The 17689-nt window shown below is 36.9% G+C and overlaps 2 protein-coding genes across 3 annotated transcripts; both read left to right on the forward strand.

Moving 5' to 3' along the window:
* On the forward strand, positions 5835-13219 carry LOC109717484 (putative cell division cycle ATPase). 2 transcript variants are annotated; one of them, XM_020243298.1, is made up of 16 exons: positions 5835-6284; positions 8472-8593; positions 8694-8782; positions 8879-8914; positions 9203-9296; positions 9488-9530; positions 9613-9710; positions 9830-9894; positions 9984-10480; positions 10564-10651; positions 10734-10877; positions 10991-11562; positions 11863-12001; positions 12072-12140; positions 12487-12615; positions 12756-13219. In XM_020243298.1, the coding sequence occupies exons 1-16, from the start codon at positions 6082-6084 to the stop codon at positions 12867-12869; spliced, it is 2502 nt and encodes an 833-aa protein (XP_020098887.1). In that variant the 5' UTR covers positions 5835-6081; the 3' UTR covers positions 12870-13219. The 2 variants fall into 2 exon arrangements, with proteins under 2 accessions (XP_020098887.1, XP_020098888.1); XM_020243299.1 differs by having other exon boundaries at positions 5851-6284; positions 10994-11562.
* Positions 13861-17476, forward strand: LOC109717498 (F-box protein At5g52880). Its single transcript, XM_020243319.1, has 6 exons — positions 13861-14348; positions 14795-14946; positions 15215-15302; positions 15382-15584; positions 16565-16716; positions 17082-17476. The coding sequence occupies exons 1-6, from the start codon at positions 14155-14157 to the stop codon at positions 17238-17240; spliced, it is 948 nt and encodes a 315-aa protein (XP_020098908.1). The 5' UTR covers positions 13861-14154; the 3' UTR covers positions 17241-17476.

Raw genomic sequence — 17689 nt, forward strand, 5'->3', positions numbered from 1 at the left:
GAAATAGTCCATCCCAAATATTGCACTATATATTGCTTCTGATAATAGCAATACTTTGATAGTATTTCATCGAAACAATATTATACGTACTATCTATAGCAAAGCCAACAAGACGCCAAATTGTTTATTGTTTATAGTATTCCATAATGGATTTATTTATGTAAAAAGCATCTAAGAAAAGGAATCTATACCGGGGTAAGACATACAACTCCTACAATATTATTTTTCATGAAATAAATTTAACCATCTTATTGACATATAAACCTAGCTACCAGCCTAAAAAGCTGGATTTTATAAAGATCCCGCAATATCCGAAAATCAACTCGTAGACTATAATCAATTAATCTCAAAAGCAAAGCTCCCATAACAGAGTACAAGTTATAAGATAACTTGTAGGAACATGTAAACATTGCATGCAAACATGTACTTTATATGAGTACCTACTGGATTCTTACCAAATTTTACTCCAAACGTTGAGCAGGTACTGGTCAATGTATCTAAATTTAAACGTACAATTAATTTACACTATTTGCGACAGAAAACAATTTGTATCATAACAACCCATAATTGGTGTGGCCCTCATAATTATTTTTCCCCACTTAAGTTAATGTATTGTGCACTACATTTGATGGTCCATTGTTACATATACTCATTCTTAGAGGAAAGAATAGTATTTAGATTACCTTTATCCCATGTTCTTTGTTTGACACAAGTGGAGAATGACCTGGCTATGGCAAAAAGATGCCCTAGCCTATAACACCAATAGCAACATGGAGAGACCACCACCATACCATTTTAAGGATCCTCATGAACTTGGCCACTTAGATTCTACTTGATCCGCGCCTCGCTGTCCTCCTCCGATTCGCCGAGGCTCGCGAGAGATGCTTTACATCAAAGAAAAATCCACATTTCCTAGTAAGTTCAAGTTTAAGAATTAGAGGGGGGGCATCGGAATCTCCTCTCGCGTTAGTTACTCGCCGCTCATTTCTGAAAAAATCTTTTGCTTCTGATGTTGAAAGGCCGCGAAAAGAAAAGAAAAGTAGTTAAAAGAAAGTGTTGCATGTTGGAGTTGCACTACCATGATGTGGGGAAAAGGGACAAGTGAATGCGAATGTAGATCGTGCATGGATCCTTTTTGATAACTTATTGTATGCTTTCGATAACCTTTCAAGTTTTCGTGTTTTTTTTTTTCTTCTTTTTTGTCGGTGCGGTAGTTGGATGCTTCGTTTGGTATTGCAGGTTATTTTTTTTGAGAAAAAAATTATTGTGTTAGTACATGTCCTATTATAGTCGCGAATGTTTAGGTCTAGGACCATTACAATTATCGTCGCTATTTAGGTCTAGGACCGTTAGAATTATCTATAACCGTTATGGTAGGGGCACCGCAACACGCATGTCCAGCGATTGTCTTAGTTCGTTTTGGATTGGAATCTTTGTAAGTATATAAGTTGCAATATCATTATCTTCTTCTTTCCTTTCGAGTATTATATTCTTCTAAATGGTGTTCGTCATTAATTTCTATACTTATTTATCGAGTTTGTGCTCCAATGCCTTTCTCAAAACTTGGGTAGGTAAAATTGTAGATTGGCATGTGCACACTGTGTGATAATGGGTAGAACAGAATTAATTAATCTCGAACCAAGCCCTTGTAGTTACTTTAATATGGCAGAATAAATTTTTTTTTTTTTAAAAAATAAATCTTTAATTTTTTCTGTGCATTTTGGATCACCTTTTTAAATTGCACCAAAAGTTAAGAATGCTAATGGATCCAGAGTGGTGAAGCCTAATCCATATTAGGCAAAAAATTAAAAGAAAAATAATCTAAATTTTGAATCCGTCTTTTATTCAATCTGTTAAAAATTCGTCAAAAAAAAAAAAAAGCTACCACTCAGCACTGCCCCTCTCAAAATAAAACGGTATGTAAGAGGATAAAAATATAGTAAAAATTAATTTTTACCTCAAATCCGTTCTGATCCATAGAAGGGGAAAAAAAAATAATCGGGCGGAAGATTGGAAACTCCACCCGACCCGGATTGGCCCCCATTTGCATCCGAGAAACCTCCCTTCGATTTAGGGCACGTTTTTTAGTGTTTTTATTGGTACATGAGGTCATTGAGGCGGGCGCCAAAAGTACAAAAAAAAAGGGCTCGGACTTCGAGGCAAAGGGACAAAGCACGAGGCCGCCGAAAATTGACGGACCACAAGACGCCACGTGTAAAGCCTAGATTTCTTGAGGAAGGAGAAACGCTACAGCGTTTCTTCTTTAGACATTTCCGTGAGGGAGAGATTTTAAAATGTGAACAAAAAATATTTTTATTCTTTTTGTTTTATTTCTCTTATTCCTTTCATCTGCAATAATCAAAATATTTTTATGTATCTTTTTTCATTATTTAAAAATTTTCGTCATTAGAATCTGGCGTAGTATTTAAAGTTCTAAATTTTATCACGAAAATTAATAAGCATTTAAATGCGGCAAAAAAGTCTAAAAAGAATATCTAAAATTTTATTTTATTCGAATTATAATTCACGATACAAACATTAAAATGTAAAACTTATCATGTAATCCTGTTTTCATTAATTTGATAAAAAAATTACATAGAATTATTGGGTCTAAGGGCCTCAACGTAGGATAAATATAAAAGAGAAAATTAGTATAAAAGCTCATTCTAAATTTAAGTTGAATTGAAAGATGTCAATCACAGTTGCTTGACATTTTACTGTGGGTCTTAAGGGAAAAATTTTAGAATATATATATTGGTGACGTGGCGTCACAAACCAATTAAATATCTCTTTTTAGATATATATGTTTCATCATCATGATTATAAAAAAATATTTTTGTTATATTTTTGTTTAAAAAAAAAAATGTGATTGATTTGTTATTGTCTTATTGATGGTGGGGCTTTTTTTACAAATAGCCCCCTGAGCAATTTTTATTTTAAATATAGCCCTATCAAAATTAAAATTGTAAAAATGGCCCTGTCCCTGCTACGCAGGCGCCACGTCAGCGCCACGCGGGCAGGGCTGGGGACAGGATATTAAGTTGAACACGGTGAATCATTCACCGTGTCTAAACACGGTGAATGGTTCATCGTGTTTCTTACGTATTTTTTGTATATTGAAAAGTGGAATAAGGAATATGGATGTCAATAGGTATGGATACCCGAAATATTATCCAAATCCAAACCCGAATAAATTATATATATACGTAATTTATTTTTATTTATTTATACAATATATAAAATATTTAATAATTTTATTTCTTAGATCTTCATCCAACGGTATAGATTNTATATATATATATATAATTTATTCGGGTTTGGGCTCGGATAATATTTCGGATATCCATACCTATTGACATCCCTACTCCATATTTCTCCTTTTAACATACAAAATATACATACTAAACACGGTGAACCATTCACCGTGTCTAAACACGATGAATGATTCACCGTGTTTAACTTAACACATTGGCCCTGGCCCTGCCCGTGTGGTGCTGACGTGGCGCCTGCGTGGCAGGCCCAGGGTCATTTTTGCAAATTAAATTTTGACAGAGCCATTTTTAAAATAAAAATTTGTCAGGGGTCTAAATGCAAAAAAAGCCCTTGATGGTGTGGTGCAAGCGTGGCAGTATAGAATTTCTCATCTTATGGTTAGTGTTTGAGGTTCTATAACTTATAAAAATCTAGTTATTTTATATTTTTAACCGTATTTTTTTTAATTTTTTTTTTTTATATTTTGTCAAGTTGATATGGGTTCTTGTGTATTATTCAGATTTGGAATGTTTTATACAGGTAGGCTAAGACACACTTTGGACGGACATAAAAAATTCTGTCAATTTGACGAGTCTGTGTACATATTTGGTAATACTTCAGTTGCGGATTCAAAATATAACATATTTTATTAGACTTATTGTTAAAAATTATAGAATATTAAAGTAAAAAAAATAACAAAAACTATCAGAAACTTATTAAAAAAAAAAAAAAGCTCTGGGAAGTGGCCAACATTTACACGTGCTTGTCTCCACTTGTGTGTTACCAAAATTTACAGCTACGGTGGCATATATTGAATCCGTTTAGGATCGAGAGCTGTTGTGGACATGAATATTTGATTTAGATTTAATCCTAGGACTAGTTTGAAGGGCCATTTGTCTAAAAATACATACGTTTATATAGACTAAAAAAAATTTAAAAACTATTTTACACATCATCTTCATTAATAGTATCAAATAATAATAAAATTAAACCATTACTGAGGAATTAAATAAGCGTTACTTGCATTTTAGTGACTACTTGAGTACTTTCACAGTAATTTTATGACGTTTAACAAGTGAAGGTTCAAAGTATTTTGAATTTTTCTGTCTTTATATTAATATAAAACTATGCCTTAGTTATAAAGTGGACACAATATACCAAGACTTTGAAATAAAGTTTTTGTATGAAAACTTACGATCATGCATTCCAATTTTTTCAATTTATTTCTAATGATTAGTAACTGAAAAGCAAAGTTAAAATCAATATAATTTTTTATGCAAGAGAAATTTAGGTACCTACTAAGTGAAACATTTTCTTCTTTTTTTTTTTTTGAAAGAGATAGATAGCATACTACGTACCCGCTTCGATTATTTATTTAGAAATAAGCTTAGCTGGAAATGTGAATCAACTAGGATTCGAACTTGGGTCTCGGGTACCAATCATCAAGTCCTTTACCACTTGTTTTAGGGACGATCGGTGTGTAACATTTTCTTTGCGGATAATTTATGATTTTATTATCTTTTCATTTATGTTGCTCTAACAAATGTGTTAGCAGAAAAAAGCAAGAGTCGCAAATTAAGCTTCCGTTCGAGAACTTGAAATTCATCTCTCTAGTCCAAATAAAAATGCAATAAGGTATCCTTATTCTCTCCTTAATTTTTTTTTTTTTAACTCTAACATCTATCACATATAGTGATCGTATCTCAACGCATTATTGTTTTATATTTTATAGTTGACCTCTATAGATAAGAGGTATATAGTCTAAACGTGCAGTAACAACCACTTACGCAATAAAAAATTTATTTGTATTTTTTTGAATCTCAGGTGCTTAATTGGCGATTCCAAAAAATTAAGCAGTCTTCATGCATGGCATGTGCTTTGGTGCCGAAATTTGTTAGATATAAAAACATACAAATACTGTTCTCTAACAACTTAAATTTTTTATGATAATCAGGCCGCACTGCATATCGCCGAGAATTCCGTCTTTCAGGAGCGAACGAAACACATTGAACTCGATTGTCATTTCATACAAGATCATCTAAAATTTGGCCCCGATACCATATTAAATATAAAAATATATAAACACCGTTTTTCAATAGCTCAAATTTTTAGAATATAATGATTATTTTATATGGTATCAGAATAGAAGGTTCTGAATTTGAATCACGCAAGAAAGTCACGTCAAGCTTCTAGAATTATTTAAATTTTAGAGCACAATAATTATTTTATAAAATTATAAAATATAAAAATAGATGAGTTTGTTAGATTCACAAATCTTTTTGTACTTGGAGCTGCAGGATTCCGAACAGTGGCGAAGAAAAAGGAGCGGTGTCTTCGGGCCCTCAAAAGTGTCGAAGCAACGTCAAAACAGCACGGGAACACGTCAACCTCCACAGCCACGAACAACACCGGCCCCTCTCCCTCGACTAAGATTCCATTTCCCATTCGCCAAAAAGCCCTTTTCGGAAAAGCCATTTCGAAAAAGAGCCCTCCAGCGGGAACCCACCAATTCGGCTTCGACTAACGCTTCCTCCGCTGCTGCTGCACCCGCTTTCCCTTCGCGCGGCTTTTTCTAAAAGCGCCTTTTTTTCTTTTTTCTTTTTCTTTTTTTCTCTTTTTTTTTTTTTTTTGGTAAGTGCCCTCTCCCCAAGTACATCTATAAATAGACCCTTGGGTCGATTCCTCGTAGCATTTCTCGGAGCTCCTGCTCGAATCCACAAAACCCTAAAATTAGTATCCGAAGTCCCCCTCCTCTCTTTGCGATTTCGCCATATCTAGCGTTGTCCGGAGCTCGAGGTCGGGTCCGTACGTGCATGGTGGAGAGGAGAGATGGAGCAGAGGCGATTCCTCGTATCGGCCCTCGGCGTGGGGCTCGGCGTCGGGGTGGGGCTCGGCGTAGGGAAGTGGGCGGCGGCGGCGGCGCCGCCGCCGGGCGGGGCGGCGCCCGACGACGTGGAGGCGGAGCTGATGAGGCAGGTGGTGGATGGGAGGGAGAGCAAAGTCACCTTCGATGAGTTTCCGTATTACCTCAGGTAAATTTCTCTTTTTTGGCTCTACCTCTGTATAATTTGATTAATTCCTCTCTCCATTTTTTTTTTCCGATTAATTTAGTTTCTAAGGTTTCGTTTGATATTTGTAATTTTTATCATTTTTTAGTATAATTTCATGTTCAGGAGTATTGTTTTTGTGAAAATTTTTAGGCAACAAAACTATAACAAATTTGATACCTTTTTTTTTTTGTGTGTGTGGTATTTCCAAGCTAGCTAACTAGCAATGGTAAGAATACTACAAAAAATCACGTTAGACATATCCCATTATGTAAAATTTTACTTATAAAAACAAAATAAACAACAATACAACATTGAGTACACAGTATCTGTTAATTATTTCCAAAATGTTTTTGATAAAATATCAATTATTCAGATAAATATTACCATGCCGTAAGCTTTGGAGCTGATGCGGCTGACATAGTTTAGTATTCACAAAATATCTTAATTAAAATAATTAATTATTATAAAGTATTTAATTGTAAAAAATAAAAATTTCAAAACTAAATGGTACAATTAACCCGTATCTTTTCTATCTCTTTCGTTGGATCTATTTTAAGTTTTATCAATATTTAATTCATACCGCCGAATGTAATCACGAGGCCTTGTGAAGGGAGATTGAAAAACAAAAGAAAAAAAAAAGCGTCTTTTATGTGAAATTATTGGATCCTCTCTGTCCTATGGATTCCCTTATTAAATTGTTTACAATAAAATAGTACTTGTTGGGCTGCTTCTTTTGTTTCCAATTGGTGTCTGTTATTCTTGGGATTTTTTTTTTCTTTAATGCTTGTGTGGTTCTCTGAGGCGGATTTTGTGTCAGATGGGGTCACCAATAGGGGTGTTCTGTAGTTCTCCTATTACATCATTTTTGCCATGCCTTGAAAGAACAGGGGGGCAAGCAATAATAATTATGCCAATAACTCAAAGCCAAACGCTATATCGCCAACTTGTCCTGGATTTTTGGTATTATAATATATTCCCAATGCGGAATGAGGCTGGTATTATAATATATCCCAACGCTATATCGCCAAGAATAGTGTTTATTATCAACTTTTTATTCTTTGGGTGCCTAGGGATTAGTAGGGTAGGTGGAGTAGTATCGATCCAAGGGCCACAAAGTTGACAGTAAATACTATTCATTTACTATCAACAGTATACAACATGAACTCTGATGGTTTCACTTGGACTTTGTTGTATACTCTGTCAAGGTAATTTTTTTTGGTTCTTCTACAATTATAAGGACTTTCATCCTGGTGATGGGAATTTTGAGTAATGGGCATTGTCCAATTTTGCTGCTACAACAGACAACAGCCAATCTTACTTATTTTGTGCTTGCCCACTCTACCTATTCTACTGTCATCCAACGTGGGAATTTTTTTTTCATTTTTCAGTGAATAGAGATTTAAGCTTGCACGACAGAGATATTCTTATCTTTTTAATTGGATTACGGGTAGAAATAATGAGAAATAACATAATAACTAATGTTGCATTTATCCTTTGGTTACCATTTGTAAATTTTTTTCCATCTTTTAGTATGTTCTCAATGATTTCCGACTGAGGGTTAAATTAGAATTTATGGATGATTGGCACTATATTTGTATACCGCCCTTGTCGAGCTATTTTTCGGCTAAGCTAACTTAATTTGAGCCCCCTAGTTGGCCAGTGAACATTCTTTACTTATGCACATGTAGTCAGGTAAATGCCATGCACACAAATTTTAGCTTCAACCTGTTGGATCAGGAGTGTCTTGTTTAGTTGACAGGGTTTCCTTAATAAACTAAAGCTGTCTCTCATTATTCGCTTTCTGGGAATGCTCATGGAATATTCCATTGTTTAATTTGATGGTGACTAGAAGTATCCATAGAGTATAACTTTGGTTTCAATACACTAACGGAATCAGCTATCTGTTTTCCTTTTTTTTGTCCTCATAACTTCAGCATGCTAAGCCTTTTAGCACCTTCAACTCATTATCATTCAATTCAGACACCAGAGGTCTTATGTGTGGCGTGTGAATGAATTGCCAAGTTGCAAATTCTTGTCCATTTCTGAAGGAGAAATACACTGGATTCTTCTGCCTGTTTGATTTTCTTTCTATCTTTAGTGTCAGAAGTTAATACTGCTAGTATCTCTTTCTTACATTCTAAATTTTACTGCTTTGGATCTTCTTGACAGTGAGCAGACGCGAGCTGTCTTAACAAGTGTGGCCTATGTTCATTTGAAGCAAACAGAAATGTCCAAGTACACGCGAAACCTTACTCCTGCTAGCCGGGCTATTCTACTTTCAGGCCCTGCAGGTAACATTTAACTTGTTATTTATTTGATCATATTCCTTGTTCCTTAATTTCTGTGTTTTAAATCATTTATTTGAAGCTGATTATGAGAATCTGTCTGAAGAGCTTTACCAGCAGATGCTTGCCAAAGCCCTTGCACATTACTTTGAGTCCAAGTTGCTGCTGCTAGATGTTCCTGATTTCTCACTTAAGGTAACTTAAATGCTATGCTTTTCTTTTCTTTTCTTTTCTTTGGGGGTTGTGTTAAATGATAGTGATTCTGACTTTACCTACATTATTGAATTGCAGATCCAGAGCAAATATGGTTTATGCAACAAAGATTTGGTAACAACTTTATGTTACATATGTACCACATTTAGTTTGTATTGTTTAGCATTATTTCTTTGCATATTCGCTTCCTTTGTGGGAGAAAAGAGACATCTGGGTAATCAATATTGGTGTGAGTAATTGATGTTGAAGTCACTTATTAGACTCATGTATTGTGATTGCATATAAATTCAAATCAACATTTTGTTGCTGCATAATTGTGAAGTGTATACATCTTGTAATTGAAGTCCATATGGCGAGATTGGATGCTATATTTGGAATAATTTCTGCTTCTACTGCTTTCAGTCCAATAGAGGATCCATAAAGGAGGCGACATTGGAGAAGATGTCTGATTTACTCGGATCTTTTTCAATACTTACTAAGAGGGAGGAACAAAATGGTATTAATGGATTCCTATTTGCTGCATTCCTGTCAATTGTTATAGTTGTTGAGCCCTTTTAAAGATTAAAGTGATAGTATGCACAATACCGTGATAGTAAATTACTGGCAAATATGCTTGTTGACTCATTCACAGATAAACTTGCCCCTCCATTCATAAATACATTTTATTAATTGTAAAAGTTATTGTAGGAGTACTGCGAAGGCGAAGCAGCAGTGTGGAGTTAAGGTCAAGGTACTATACTAATTGTATTAATGATCACATTCACCATGAATATCTTCATTTTATTTTATTGACACGTGCTCTTTCTTCTCAGGGGTTCAGATTGCACTGGCAATGAACCTGTGCTTCGAAAAAATGCCTCAGTTTCAACTGATATGAGCAGCCTCTCGCAACAAAACACAAGTAATCCAGGTAGTTTCAGTCATTTCTAATTTAGCCAGTAAAATAGGTGCTTAAACTTTACTAAGTGCTCCCTTGACATTATTTCCCCCCCTTTTTTTTTACTTTCTCGTGATTTTTCAATTGGGCAGTTTCTCATAAACGAAACATCAGTTGGTCTTTTGACGAGAAAGTTCTTGTTCAATCACTTTACAAGGTACAATTCAGTATTGGTTGATATCCTCAAATCTTTACAAAAAATATTCCTTAGCCCTGAGAAATAATGTAGTACAACTGTATGTCCAGGTTCTTGATTCAATCTCCACAAGCAATCCCATTGTCCTTTACATAAGGGATGTCGAGAGCCTTCTGCATAGATCACAAAGGATGTACAATTTGTTTCAGAAAATGTTGAACAAACTATCTGGTCCGGTGTTAATACTTGGTTCAAGGTTGCTGGAGCCTGATAGTGATTATAAAGATGTTGAAGGGAGGCTTAGCATTCTATTCCCATACAACATAGAAATTAAGCCTCCTGAAGATGAGACCCACCTTGTCAGCTGGAAATCCCAGCTTGAAGACGACATGAAATTGATCAAAATTCAGGATAACAGAAACCACATCACAGAGGTTCTAGCAGCTAATGATCTCGACTGTGATGATTTGGGCTCAATCTGCTTAGAGGACACTCTGGTTCTCAGCAATTACATAGAGGAAATTATTATATCGGCAGTCTCTCATCATTTGATGAATAATAAGGAACCCGAGTACAGGAGCGGAAAGCTTGTTATTTCTTTAAACAGGTCAGATTGTGCATCATGATTTTGGGGATCTTTTTTATTGGATTGTTTTCTTGCTTCTTCTAATTATATGTTTGTGTGAATAGCTTATCTCATGGATTGAGCATATTCCAAGAAAGCAAGAATTCTGGGAAGGATACCCTGAAGCTGGAAGTGAATATTGAATCAGGAGAGGTATGCAAAGCTTCCAGATGAATAATTAAATACGGTGTTGTGTTAAGATAAAAGCAAGTGATTCACGTAAGTATGTTTTCAGGAAGCCCCAAAGGATGATGCAGCTGCCACCAAATCTGAGGGTACTAGTAAAGCATCAACCCATGAAAACAAAAGTGACCCAGAGAAGTCAGCATCAGCAGTGGCTAAGGACAGCGAGAGTTCATCTCTGCCAACAAAACCTCCTGTAAGTTTGATTATATTTGGTATGTCTAAAGTAGCAATACCAGAACATATTCTCCGCCCCNCCTGAAGGTTGTTGTTTTTTTTTTTTTTGAACTTTTTTCTGATTTCCTTAAGCAGGAGGTAGCTCCAGACAATGAATTCGAGAAACGGATCAGACCAGAGGTTATTCCAGCCAATGAAATTGGAGTGACTTTCGATGACATTGGTGCGATGGACGATATAAAAGAATCACTTCAAGAGCTAGTCATGCTCCCTCTTCGCCGGCCCGACCTCTTCAAAGGTGGCCTTTTAAAGCCATGCCGTGGTATACTGCTGTTTGGTCCACCTGGAACAGGTAAAACGATGCTTGCAAAGGCCATAGCAAATGAAGCTGGTGCAAGTTTTATTAACGTGTCAATGTCCACTATCACATCCAAATGGTTTGGGGAGGATGAGAAGAATGTCAGGGCTCTGTTCACTTTAGCTGCAAAGGTTGCCCCTACTATTATTTTTGTGGATGAGGTTGACAGTATGCTAGGGCAGCGAACTAGGGCTGGGGAGCACGAGGCGATGCGGAAGATCAAGAATGAGTTCATGACTCATTGGGATGGGCTTTTGACAAAGTTGGAGGAGAGAATCCTTGTTCTTGCGGCGACAAACAGGCCATTTGACCTCGATGAAGCGATTATTAGGAGGTTTGAGCGCAGGTTAGTCTAGTGATAAAATTCACAGATGTCGTAAGAGTAATTAAGCTATTGGAGAAATTCCGAATTTAATCCCTGAAGTTTGACACTGATATTGATTTCGTCTATGCTGTTCTGATTATACCAATTTAGTCATTGAAATTTATTTCATGTAACTACTAAGTCCTGTTAGCACTATGTTAGATTGCTTTGTTAAAATTGAAACTCGTAGAACTGAAAAATGGGGCAAACTTCAGAGACCTAAGTCATTTCATGGTGAAAGTAAATGTTTCTTTTTTGGCTCTTACGTCCTTTCATGAACAGGATCATGGTTGGCCTCCCAACTGTTGAGAGCAGGGAATTGATTCTGAAAACACTTCTATCGAAAGAAAAGGTTGAGGAAGGGCTCGATTTTAAGGAACTCGCGACTATGACTGAAGGATACAGTGGGAGTGATCTTAAGGTCTGTATCTTTTTAATATTGTTGTAACAACAATATGAGTAATTGCTAACTGTGAAAAATTTGGGCACAGAATCTGTGTGTGACGGCTGCATATCGTCCTGTTAGGGAGCTGATTCAGAAAGAAAGACAAAAAGAACTGGTAAAACTTGTTTTCCTTACTTCTCTATGCAGTTTTGATGCGTTCATAGTTTTTGGTTGAAAAAGAAAGCAGAATCTGCATCTGGATAAGACATTTTTTCCTCTATTTAAATCTTTTAGCAATCATTCTACTTTTGCCTCTCACTAAAACGGAAAATCTATCTATGTGGTGAATCTTATTAAATGAAAGGGTTACATTAACCTATCTCTTCCTTAATTCTCTTGCATAATCTTTCCTCTCTTGCTTCGGCTTGTTTGATGTTCTTTGATTCCTTAACTGTGGAAGCTGCGATACCTGTTTTATTTGTTGATCAAGCTTTTAAAGCAGTAAATACTCTACATGGCAGGAGAGGAAACAAAAAACTGACAGTGGCGAGAGTGCCACGGAGGCTGCTGAAAGCAAGGAAGATAATGAAGAGCAGAAAATCACCCTCAGACCATTAAACATGGAAGACTTGAGGCAGGCAAAGAGTCAGGTGAGTTTTTATGTTTGTTCAAATGCTCTGTTTATGTTGAAAAGCAGCATGTTTGACATGCCCAAAATTTTCTTGCTCTAGGCATATAAGATCTTCCATTTCTGCCGACTAAAGTTATTTGACAAAACAATACCTTTCAGGTTGCTGCTAGTTTTGCTGCCGAAGGTTCTGTTATGGGTGAATTGAAGCAGTGGAATGATCTCTACGGGGAAGGGGGATCTCGGAAAAAGCAGCAGTTGTCATACTTCTTGTAGAACGCCGACCGATCTACGTACATTTGGACATGTGGTTTGGCCCTTAAAATGGCACTAGTTTACATACACGCGGTTTTCTAGCAGAGTCGTTTCTTTCATATTACTAAGAACTTCTTCATTCCTCTGTCGAAGACCACTTATGAATCACAATCATATTGTAACATTCTTTCTTAGCTCTCTCTCGCTCTCTCTCTCTCTCTCTCTATATATATATATATATATATATTTGGTATGTAGATATGTATTTGTATTTGTCAATTAGATTTGGCATTTGGTTGTATAAATTTATCCCTCCCATTTGGTGGGGTAGTGTATTTAGGTTGAATGAATCATGATTATTCTCTTTCTCAGCTGTGTGCTTGCGCGCGTGTTGGAAGATGCATATTTATAGTTTTTAATACATGTTTTCACTGTATGTTCTTGGCTCGTGCACTGCACATTCCATTCCTCGAACCCTAAATTACTGCCGATTTGTTGGAAATTTTGTCTTTGTTTTTTTTTTAAAAAAAATAAAACCAAAATGGCGAAATAGGAAACTAGGGTAAAATTTGTAGATCGTCCTTCACTATCCTATATTGCAATTTGGTAATTACACTTTTTACTGAAGCATTTAAAATTTTTGATAAAATAATTACTGCACTCTTTTCATATGTAAATAGCTTAGTCACTGCAGCACTAGTTATTTCAACACTCAGAATTAAAACTATAATGTAATGTAAGGGCATATTTAGTTCATGATTGAGGTACAAATAAAAAAAATTAAATTAAATTGCATTAGAATAAATAATAAAATAATGAACCATCCAAAAAAATATTTGGTTTATTTTTAAAACGGAAACCAAAATGAACACCTAAAATTTTAAGAGAGAATCTTAATTAAAAAAAAAAAGAGTGATTAAAGGAGAGAGAAAAGATATTTATAATGAGCTTATTCAGAATTTAGAGGTTCCGATTGAGTCATAAATTCATTGAATCATTTTCGTTCTAAAAGGAAAATAGGTATCAAAATTAGATTCCCGTGAAACAAATAACAATAATCAAAATCAGCAAACTCTGATCTGATTCCAAAATGTAAAATTGGTGAACCAAACAAAGTCTCAGAAAAGTTCAGAAGCAACCAAGCCCCGTTTCGCAACAAGAGAACAGTACAGGGACCGGCCATACATTTTTACCCGGAGTTGCATCATCGTCGCCCCCCGAAACCTAACGACCGGAAACGCGTCAAGCCAAAGATCGCCGGAGGGGAGGAAGGAGGAGGAGTCGGCGGCGGACGGAGTCGGCGTTGATGGGGGAGGCGAGTTCGGCGGAGGAGAGGTACGAGCGATTAGGGCTCAGGGAAGCGCTCTCGCGCGATGCCGACTACGCGGGGGCGTGTTACGAGCTCGCCCGCACCCTCCGCCTCGCCTACGCGCCCCTCCCCAAGGGCTTCAAATCCCTCGTCCTCGACGACACCCTCTTCGCCCTCCGAATCCTCCCCGAGTAAACTCGATTTCTCCGCGCACGCTAATCGTAGTTTTGAATTGTTCTCGATTCGAACTTCGTTTCATTTTATTGCTAATCGCAAGTTTTTCACTCGCAATTTAGGTCTAAATCTATTGGCGATGTGATTTAATCCTCTCTCACGAGTTATTATGGATAAATCGGCACTTCTTGTTATTACTGATATTCCTGCGAACTAGGAGTTTTTTTTTTTTTTGGATCATATTTGTACATGATTGCAGGTGTTTACGACTCTGTTGCTTGATCTCTAACAATTTATATTGGAAAATTTTCCATTGTAGTACCTTGTCATGTTCTCCTAAAACGTCAGATATCATGTTTCATTAAAAATGGTATAGGGTATTATCGATAGATATATGTTTCTTGGTTTGTTTCTCTGGTTTTAGTATGCGTGAAAGAAATTAGCTGAGTTGCCGGTGCTGCAGTGCGCAGACGGGGAATGCGATATCATCAGCCAACATCCTTGTACAAGCTGCAGAAGCTGTACTGCCCAAACAGAAAAAGGCGCTGGTGGCTTCGGAGTACAAGCACTCTGTCATTGCGCATTTGAGGCGTGCGAAAGCGCACCAAGTTGGAGGTAGCTAAGAGATGCTGTATATACAACTAAACATACATAATTTACAAATTATCTAGTTCAATTTAAGCAGCATAGATGTTGAGTTTCCAAATGTGCTTTGAACTTTTAAGACCTAATTACCAATTAAAAGAATGTTCATTAACCAATTAAACTGCAGTTCATTGCTAGATGATGCTTCTGATAGCCTACTAGAGACTCTGTCCTGTTCTCTTCGGGAGCTGTTGGATGTTACTCTATTGTACAGTACTGACTTATTTTTCCTCGTCAGATTCGGTGCAATTACCGTATGATTTGCTTGTTCACATCTTCAGATATCTGGACGTGCGATCTTTAGTAGCTGTGAGTTTGGTCTGCTGGTATGCTGCTTTTTTCATGCTCAATTCACGCAAATAATTTTCTTGCCTATTGTTAACACTATCCATCTTCTCTTAGAAGGGCATGGAACTCTGCTGCAAATGGTAATAACTTGTGGCAGATGCTGTATTCGCTGTTCTTCGGGGATGGCTATAAGATTTGTGGAAGTGAAGAGGAAGGTTATCAATCTATTCAGCACAACAGGATAGGTCCAGAAAGAATAACAGATGTGAATCCAGCGAGCAGTTTTAATTGGAAAAGGGCTTTCCGGAGGAAATATACAGGTACAATCTTTTCCTTGTAATGTTTCAGGTAACTTTCATATGCTAGCTGCTTTGGGCACCATTATTCTAGCACTTTATATTCAAAATACATAAACATGTAAAGCTACCGCCAAAAAAAAAAAGGGTACCAAAATTACAGTAAAGAGAGGATAATATGTGAATGATAGTTCTTGATATTCCATTATGTTGGCTTAAATGGGCCAGCATCCTGCCCTGTGGCGGGAGGCCATGTGGGCCGAGTCATGTTCGAAATGGCGTGAGGCTGGGTTGGGCCGAGTCATGTTCGAAGTGGCGTGAGGCCAGGTGGGCCGAGTCACAATCGAGACCCGTGGGCGCTGTTTCTGTACGCTTTAAGTGAATTGGTTGCGTATTTCTAACAGCTCGAGCTTTTGGGATTAATAGTTAGCGCCAACGATCCGACACATTATTTCCTTGACTCCACTTATCTATGGCAATTGTGTGTTTTATATACATCTGCGTGTATCCACATTTATCAAGAACCAGAGATTGTTTACCTGCAGTAATCTCTGTTCTTCTATACTCTTCCTAAATTGTGAGTTTTCAGCAATCTTTCATCTCCGCTGATCAGTTCTCTTATTCCTCTGGTATGCCGCTTATGTTCCGTCTCACTAAAGTAGTTTATTTAGTCATGTTCGTCTTATCCCTCATATGGTTGCTCATCATCTTTTAATCATTGGTTATTTTAGCAACCTAGCCATCTTAGACATTTCAGGCATTCGCATGATTAGGATTAAGGGAAGACATTACAGCCTGAAGAAAAACTCGCCATTGAAAAATACCTTCCTGCTTTTAGTTTGTGCTACATGGATGGCTCCAATATTGAACTGCAATTTGGATACATCTTATATTTTCTGCTTCTCTTTCGCATTGGTTGTTTATTTTCTTCCATGGTTGTGGTGAAGTAGCAGTGTTTCTCTTGTCTAGTGTCTATGATGGATGAGTGGATAACTATATTACAGGTAATTCATCGTTCAAGTTCACACCAATTAGGGCATTTTGCACATGCTGTGGATCAAAATTTTGGTTCAGTAATCTGACATGTGCTACCCCACACGACTGCCACAAGCTCGGGAATTATGAAGGAAAAATAAGACCAATATCCACTAGTCGGGTAATTCTCTCAATTAATTTGGACTGCTGATGTTTGTTTCCACATATTTTGCCTCTCTAATGCGATCATTTATACTGTTAACTATATGTTGAAGAAACTTTTACGAAAAATGGAGTTCAAAAATAATAAGTTTTAACATGGCATACTCTCTGGTATATATGATCAGCTCTATGCTTACATTCCCAAAAAATAAAACAAAAACTTCTCTCTTGCCCTTTAAAGACTTTTTTTTTTCTTCTCCTTGACATGTAATGCTGGTGCAAATTCTAGATTCATCACTTCAAACAACATGCTCCTATCTACGTACCTAAATCTGCATTGCTATCTAGTGTTTCAACGACATAATAGCCGTTTCCTGGTACCAGGTTGTGGAGTATCTGTTGGGTGCGGCGAAGTTGACATCGTCGTCCTCTGATGGTTCTTCCTCTTCAGATAGTGATAATAGTGATTCCGAGGACCTGTTGCCGAGCAGAGCACGGCAGCTTCCCAAGTTGTGGGCCTATCCGAAGCTCGAGAGGAACTGACAGCTTGTTATCGATGTTTACAAGAGCTAATTCATGGACTGCTCGATCGTCGTCCATGTTCGAAGTTGTTAGATGATTGCAAGTTAATTGTCCGGAGAGAAACAGATGATTTTGATTTTCATGTTGTAAATTGAAAGTGTTTAGATTTGGGTTGTTGCAATGATGATAGCCTCTAGTTGCAACAATGTGAATTTCGGTTCCAATACGGGGTATGAAAAATCGTTTCCACCCGTTAAGCTTGGAATCAAGTACCCATAGGATGGATGGAATAGTAATTGTTTCCAACTATATTACTCCCCTGTTGCTCATATAGATTGATTAGTTGAAGGGGAAAAAAAGAAAAAAGGAAAAAAAAAAAAAAGAAAAAGAAGATCAGGGGTCGTCAATGTTGCCGCGGTTTCAGACGCCGTGAAACCCTAACAAAATATGCAATCCACGCGTCCTACGAA

This window comes from Ananas comosus, linkage group 11, assembly GCF_001540865.1.
Source record: "Ananas comosus cultivar F153 linkage group 11, ASM154086v1, whole genome shotgun sequence".
In the NCBI taxonomy this organism is placed as follows: Eukaryota; Viridiplantae; Streptophyta; class Magnoliopsida; order Poales; family Bromeliaceae; genus Ananas; species Ananas comosus.

Coding starts and splice junctions, on each gene's coding strand:
- LOC109717484 (XM_020243298.1), top strand. CDS start 6,082: ATGGAGCAGAGGCGATTCCTCGTATCGGCCCTCGGCGTGGGGCTCGGC. Junction 6,285..8,471: donor GAGTTTCCGTATTACCTCAG/GTAAATTTCTCT, acceptor TCTTCTTGACAG/TGAGCAGACGCGAGCTGTCT. Junction 9,297..9,487: donor TAAGAGGGAGGAACAAAATG/GTATTAATGGAT, acceptor AAGTTATTGTAG/GAGTACTGCGAAGGCGAAGC.
- LOC109717498 (XM_020243319.1), top strand. CDS start 14,155: ATGGGGGAGGCGAGTTCGGCGGAGGAGAGGTACGAGCGATTAGGGCTC. Junction 14,349..14,794: donor GCCCTCCGAATCCTCCCCGA/GTAAACTCGATT, acceptor CCGGTGCTGCAG/TGCGCAGACGGGGAATGCGA. Junction 16,717..17,081: donor GACCAATATCCACTAGTCGG/GTAATTCTCTCA, acceptor TCCTGGTACCAG/GTTGTGGAGTATCTGTTGGG.